Source organism: Acanthisitta chloris, unplaced genomic scaffold, assembly GCF_000695815.1.
Source record: "Acanthisitta chloris isolate BGI_N310 unplaced genomic scaffold, ASM69581v1 scaffold19725, whole genome shotgun sequence".
NCBI classification, from domain to species: Eukaryota; Metazoa; Chordata; class Aves; order Passeriformes; family Acanthisittidae; genus Acanthisitta; species Acanthisitta chloris.
Genome location: NW_008672430.1, coordinates 1301 through 9142, shown reverse-complemented (window position 1 = coordinate 9142; position 7842 = coordinate 1301). Strand labels below are relative to the sequence as shown.

Genomic DNA, 7842 nt, shown 5'->3' with positions numbered 1-7842 from the left:
AACCTCTAAGCAGGTAAGAAATTACATTAAAGTTCCCTGATTTTTGCCTATGCTTCTGCCACAAGGAAGTTTCTGGTACTGATTCTGTCACCTTTTCTTTCATGTGCAGCTTGACACTGATCTAGCTATGTGAAGGAAAAGAAGTAGTAATCACCTGATTCTTAGATTTCTACTTTCCAGTAAATACTCTGAAATTTATTTGCGCAATGGATTTTGAATTCAAGTTCTGTAAAGCTTCATTTAGAAAAAGAGACTTTAAAAACTCCATGAAAATATTTATTCTTTTATTTGTGCAAGTGATTTGAATCACTCAGATCCCTCAGTAATTAAAAGATGATACAGTGCATCTGTGCAATGACTGTGTTTGAGATGACAAATTGGCTGATTTAGCATGCTGGCTGTGGTATTTTTACAGTAAGGCTGGTCTTTGACTCCTCACTGAGAAAGGGTGGAGGGATCAAAAGAAACAGGAGTAGTGTCTGAGTAAGGAAGGAACCTGCTGCTTTGCCTCCTGCCTGTCCTCTGAACTTCCTGCAGGGATTGCTAGTCTGAATTGTGAAAACCTGATCATTAAGGATGTCTTTCTCAGGCTTTGCTCCTATTGACTGAGCATTCCTTTCACAAACAAGTCTGCTGGTCCACTTTTCCAGCTATTTTGTCTTTAAAAAAATCTTCTTTTCATATGTAAAGTCAAACTCGACTCATCCAGTGAAGCACAATGCAAAGATCTCCTTTGATAGGTTATTAACCTCTACTATTAACACTGCCAGTACACAGAAGACTGCTTTAAATCAAGCAGAATCTCTAGGCTTGTCTTAACTATGCTTTCAAGTACCACTTTGAGACTTCACAAGACATGCTCAAAACAAGTTGGCAACACCTTTGCCCATAGACCCCTAACATCTGTCCTAGGGCACAGCCTTCTGAGAAGACCAGCTCAATGTAAAGACACTTCATTAAGGACGATCAGAAGGAAAGTAGCACATCTGCGTGTTCATGGTGCTCCATCCCAACATTTATCAGCTTACAGAGCAAGGCTGAGTGGGAAGCAGAGAACATGTAATGGTCTATCAGCAGCAAAATACCGTGGCTGCTTGAAGCTACTGCTCATTCTTGGCATCCAATAAAAAAGGCTCAGAAATGTCACTTAGGCCTTCCAGGGGGAAAAGGTGGGACTGGATGAGATCAAACAGTACCAGTAAGGAAAAAGGCTATTAGGCCAGGAGATGGAGAAGGCATCTGGCAGAGGCATCGCTGATAGGTGACAAGTCAGTCTCAACCTGACTCCAAACCACCCAGCAGAGAAGCAGGACCCAGCATCCAGGGAAAGTGGTCACACATGTGGTTGATGAGGTGGGCAGGGAGCCAGCAATTCTTAAACTGCAAGGGGTGTGTACACATGCAGAAGGTACATTTGGAAGCAAGTGTCTTGGGAATTGGTAAATACAGTCCAAGGACATTTAACTTTTGGGGTTTTTTTGGGCTTTCTTACACCATATACACTCCTTGGTCATCCAAAATTCACATACAGTAGAAGTGAATAACTGTGAAAAACATGCCAAAACTAAGATTCTTCCACATCCAACAGCACAAATACTTGTGTGCAATGACACCTTTGGCATGTTCACAAACAGCAAAAACATATTAGATTGCAACATTTTCAGAATAGTTGAGATTTAAAGCATCTTTCCCTCCTCAGGTGGGGTTTGCACAGAAATACTGTATTGCACCCAGTCTTTCCTACAATATGTAGCATGAAATTACCCAAATTGAGATCCTTGCGAATAACAAGGAAAAGAATTTGCACTGGCATGCATGAACTACCTCCACCAGCATTTTTCTGCTTGTTTCTACTTTGCAAGAAAAGCATCAGGACATGGCAATTTTGTACTTACTTGGGCCAGCTAATAGTTAAAACTTGCTGTGTAAAACTTGTGTGTTAAGAATTGCAATGTTCACTAACAGTGCTGCTCCTAGTTGAAATCCTTAACAGAGATACCATTATCTTTTTCTAAGAACAATGCTACAGATACTTAAAAAGGGAGTAATTTAGCCAGGTACCATTATCTGAATAGCACATTCATCTGTTTCAGGACTATTTTCCTTACACATTGATAAAAGCTTCTAAATAAATAGGTATTTGTACAATAAACGGATCCAAGACGATTCTAATCACTGCTTTAAATCTCCAGGTATTAGAGATTTAGCCACTTTAATGTCATCACCTGCTATCAGACACCCTACGTGGACATGGTGTTTGTATTTAGATAATCCTAGTGTTTTTAGACCTGTTCCAGTTCATTTTTATATTATGCAAGTGCCCACATTTTTGGTGGGGTGTAGTAATCAAGATTAGTCGACTAAAGAATAACAACATGCAAAGTCAATGCTCACCCAGACATGCTTTGTTCTGCATGACTGACCTTAATACCCTGCACATCCCCAGCCCTGGACTGTGCATGTCAGGAAGCTGTCAGAGCATCAGGCCACTCGGCTTTGTTTCAGTCAATCAGCAGCAGGCACTGATAGTGTACAAACAGCTTGCAGCAGAGCTATCTAAATGCTCAAGGAAGAAAGTCATTAAAGATTATCTTTAACATACTTGAAGAATAAATTCATACCTTTATCTACATGGTACAGGGAGAGTAATTTTCTACATATTAGCATAATAATCACCAGAGGAGTACCTCCTTGCCTATATTGCTTGTTTATATCACTTCAGTATCTTGTAGTCTTGAGAATGAACATTTTTAGCTTTATTTTTCTGGCCTGTAGGTTTTCCTTTATACCTTCCATATTAAAACCCCTAGTCATTACTTTTTCATATACAAAACAGATCAGAGCTTTACCACTGCAAATTGCAGCTACCAGAATCCACAGCAAAAGCAGCATCAGCCAATGCCTCATCCACCAAATTGTCAGCCATGTCTCATCAGCAGGGTTATAGTCCTTAGGCCTAACCTAAGCAAGGTTGGGCATCTCTGGGTTAAAATGAAAGCACCTAGCAAAAGAATGTCTTTACAGAATAGGATGCCTATCCATGCTAGTAAAGAAAAAAAAATAAATCACCTTCATTCAACAGAAATGATTTATTTTGGCCATAAAAAACTTGAATTAGGATTTTTCTCCCTTTTCTCTTCATAAATATAAATCCCGATCTTAGGCAAAAATAAACACTACAGAAACTTAGTTATTATCAATTAATAATTCATCAATAATTAATTACTTAACCCTGGTTTACTCTTTAAGTACTTACAGATGGCAAATTATTTAAGATGGATGTAAGGGCTTCACACTTAAACACGTTTTACACAGTGATGTTATACAAACTATCAAAGAAAGAAAAAAAAATCACAAGAATCACAAACAATTAGTTAGAGGGCTTATGAGAATATGAATACGTGATTAACCAGGTAAAGAAGAATTAATTCTGCAGCGTTTTTCCACTTGAACAATTCTCACTTTGCTTGTAACGCTTCTTCAGGTAAAGTCATGCTATACAGTGTTATGAAACTGGGGGGGAAAAAACCTGATCAAAAAAACTTGTCCTTCAAACAGTCCTATTTCTCTTTGGTCCACTTCTATGATACTCTTCTAGCTTAACAGGATTTTAAATCCTCTCAAACAGTTTCAGGTGTTCTCATAACCCCTCCACTACAAGGGTGCTCCACAGTAGGTTCAGGAGCTCAGCACTCCAAAAATCTCTCCAAAGAGTTTCTGGCCTAATAAAAAAAATTTTTTAAAAAAAAGGTAACAGTGCAGACAAGTTATTTCCCCCAGACCAAGTTATTCACACCTATTGTTCCTACGTCCAAATTTCACTGACCTATATGCTCCAATCACCTTATCTCACTATTTGTTGCAAATACATGGGAATTACCCAATGTCTTTGCCACAGCTCTCCTTCTCCAACATCAGGCATCACCTTGACTTCGACAGTCTAGTAAAGAAGTTGCAAAAAAACTACCTTGACAGCACTATTTTACAAATCTTGGCAAAAGTAAGGTAAAACTAGCTTCAGATTTGTGTCCTGAATCTGCTGCCAAATTAACTTTGGAAGTATATCACAGAAGCACAAAATATTGAGTTAAAGGGGCCCAAGAGGATCATAGTGTCCAACTCTGGCCCTACACAGGATATCCCTGAGAATCTCACTATGTGCCTGAGAGCATTGTCCAAATGCTTCTTGAACTCAGTCAGGCTTGGTGCTGTGACCATGTCCCTGGGGAGCTGTTCCAGTGCTCAGCCATCATCTGGATGAAGACCCTTTTTCTAACATCTAACCTAAACCTCCCTTGACACAACTTCAGGCCATTCCGTCCAGTCCTATCACTGGTTGCCAGAGAGAAGAGATCAATGCTGCCCTCTACTTCCTCTTGTGAGGAGGTTGTATACATCAATGAGGTCTCCCTGCAGCCTCCTGTTCTCCAGGCTGAACAGACCAAGTGACCTCAGCCAGTCCTTGTATGGCTTCCCCTCAAAGCCCTTCACCATCTTCGTTGCCTCCTTTGGAAATAAGTTGTACTAGTACTTTGCACTAGTTTTAGAGAAGTCAGGCATGTGATTAACAACAGGTAGAACAAATGCCTCTCAATAGTACTGCACCTGCCAGTCTCAAAACTGGAACTACATTTTCATTATGAATTGAACTAGAGCAAAACTCATGCACATGAAACACACGTACAGCCGACACCTTCGCCTTCACAGCCTGAGAAGAGATCAACCCTCCCAAATCCACAGAGCTTTGCAACACAGATGAGACACCTAAGCAATTACTTTAATAAATAATAGGGTTGGACATGGAGCTATAAACACCAAATAAATTTATCTCTTTGATGTTTATAAAATATTTAATGAAATATCCCAAAAGCAGGTGACAAAAGTATTACAAAACTGAACTTCAAAGATAGCCCTTTTCTCCAATTATCAAAAAACCCTAACTTACCTTTCCCTTTGAGCTAAACTTAAGTTACTTTCATGCAGGATGAGTAACTGTACTGTGTGTTGTTACCTTGTAACTTTAATTGCTGGACTAAAGTTACATTTAGCAAATTTCCCACTCTCTTCAAAGAGAGGAAGAAAATGGCAGGGACTTAGCAACACATGCGCTATAAACACAGCATTACAAAATCCACTCTGTACTTGCAGCCTGCTATTCCTCAGCTAAGTCAATGATGAATACTTTAAAAGCTTTCTTCAAATTTGTAATAAATTTAATAATTTTTAAAATAATCACCACTTTAATCACAGAATCACAGAATGTTAAGCGGTTGGAATGAATCTTAAAAGATCATTTAGTCCCAACCCCACCTACCATGGGCAAGGACACCTCCCAACAGACCAGGCTGCTCAAGGTTTTATCCAACCTGGCTTTGAACACTGCCAGAGTTGGGCATCCATTACCTCCCTGGGCAACCTGTTCCAGTGTCTTACCACCCTCAGAATCAGAAATTTCTTCCTAATATCTAATCTAATTTCCCTTCTTTGAATTTATACCCATTACTCCTTGTCCTATCACTACAGTTCCTAACAAACAGTCCCTCTCTGGCTTCCCTGTAGGGCCCTTCAGACAGTGGAAGGTGCTATGAGGTCTCCACACAACCTTCTCTTTTCCAGGCTGAACAGCCACAACTTTCTCAGCCCAATAATGTTTTGCAATACACTGTAGAGAAGTTTTATAGGAAACAACTGTCCAGAGAGATTTGTCTTTCATTGCAATATTAATTTAATAGTTAATGTGCATTTTTCACATTAATATGCAATACACATGGTGTTAGTCCAACATGCAGCTGCTTAAAAGGACACATTCACGTATCTTAAGTCACTCTGACCCACTAATGTTAGAAGAGTTGTTGATCCACTGTGCTCTCCTCAAGGGAAGATGGGGAACACTTCAAGGGTTTGTTCTGCTGCATGTTAAACTGGCCAGCATTTTGGCCACCTCTCTCAGATTCTGTGCATACAAGAAAAGCCTTCTGTGCAGTCTGCTGTTTTTAGCACATCTAAATGCAAACACACTTGTGTTTCTGTTCTTCAGGGATTCTTCTTGCTTTTCTGTTCTTCCTTAAGGTCTTTTGCATTACATCTGGACCCCAATGCTGTTAACATTTCTACTGTCGTCAAGTTGGCTCCCTTCATTATCAATCGATCTCCATCAGCTGTAAATGGAAACAAACTTCAGTCACAAAGTCTAAGCCACAATTACTCTAGTCTGCAATTGTTTTGTATATATGAATCCAAATACCCAGTTCATCCGGTCTGATTAGAAAGTACTCCACTAACCAAGGAACCTGATTTATGCAGCACCACCAAACATATTAAACAGCACACAATATGCATTTCATTTTCATTTCTGCACTGCATTACTGAAAAATCTGAAACGCTCCTCTAGGTATAACCATAGCAAGAACACATATTTGATTACAATAGCCCATACTCTGCCCCCGAAGTCATCTAACAGAAGGCACTGGAAGGCACAATTTCCACACATGGTGCTGCAGTTTTTGGCAGCCTGTTGTCTCTGGTCCATTTAATGTATTCTTTAGCCAAAACAGTGAACTGATGTACACAATCTGCTGGCTATAATGTAAAAAAAACAGAGAGGACTGGGATTTCTAAAATTCTGCATGACTTTATTTTAAACCAGGGAGGAAGCAGCAGAAGTTAAGTATTGCACCAAAGTTAATTATTTTTTTTGCAAGACTTGCAAGTACAAAACCCACACCCAAATCCCTCTAATGCAATACCATTCATGACATCCAAGTTCTAGCCCCATGTTTGCCAACCACAAGGGCTGCAAACACTTCACTGGGGAAAAAAAAATCAGCTCTTAGAAAATGAAGAGTTCAGAGCTGTAGCTCTTGGCATTAGTGAAATAAACTGCTTTGGTTTTACTCTTTGAAAAACATTGAGCTTTACTGCTTAAATCTTAGTACAACACATCACAGTTAGAGACAAGGATGGGAAAGACAGAGCCATGGAGGAGGGAGAAACAAGCAACGTTAATATTGAAAGAAGTAGACTTTCCTACGCAAAACAAAGAACATTCAACGCTTCTGACATGTCCACCAATTCACTAAATATATGGAAGTTTAAAGATAAGGGGATAGCACAAATCAATAATAATGAAAACTTAAACGGGCTACATGACATATTGGTCCATTACTGCACAGCAGGAAAGAAGATGCAGCCAGAGAAAAGGACAAAAGCAGATTAGAGCCATCTGTTCACAGCCTGGAATCTGGGCCGTTTCCAGAACTGATGAAATTTCCACCATCAGTTCCCTGGATGCTCACTATACCCTCATAGGGAACCAAGAAATTTGTTGTACATAGTTGACCTCATTCTGCAAGTCCATCTGCACATGCATGGCCTTACCCATATGAGCAGTTCCTCCAAACTGCATCATGAGTTACTCAATTGCATAAGCAACTCAAGGTATTCAACTCTCTGTTCTCAGGACTGAGATGTCTCCACCATGGGTAACACTAAAAATGTACAGGAAGTAACAGATTCCTACATCAAACAGAGCTACATTTACTTTTCTGGAGTTGTACCTGACTGCAAGGTCACATAAGTATGTTACCATAAAGGTAGACTCAACTCTAAAGTCAGTTCTTGGATCTAAGACCCATCAGACCTAACTGTAGTACAGAGACATATACACACATTTATTTAGACATCAAGCTGTTAGTGACTCCCTCTTTCTTCCTCCCAGCTGCACAACATCTGGCTATGGACAAGAGTAAAAAAATAAAATAATCACAATAAAAATAATTATAGAGGCCATAGTAACATTGTGACAACACAGAATCAAAAGGTGTTTGTTTAAAACCAAGCTGC

General features: G+C 39.6%; 1 protein-coding gene across 1 annotated transcript in view; it reads right to left on the bottom strand.

Annotated features, from left to right (window-relative positions):
* Positions 1–6033: 6033 nt before the first annotated feature.
* Positions 6034–7842, bottom strand: part of MRPL53 (mitochondrial ribosomal protein L53) — a gene marked incomplete at its 5' end in the record, with an annotated part of 1911 nt that continues 102 nt past the window's right edge. Inside the window, 2 exons of the mRNA XM_009074526.1 lie at positions 6034–6158; positions 7477–7487. Coding sequence (XP_009072774.1) covers positions 6034–6158; positions 7477–7487 — 136 coding nt within the window. The remainder of the gene's footprint in view (positions 6159–7476; positions 7488–7842) is intronic.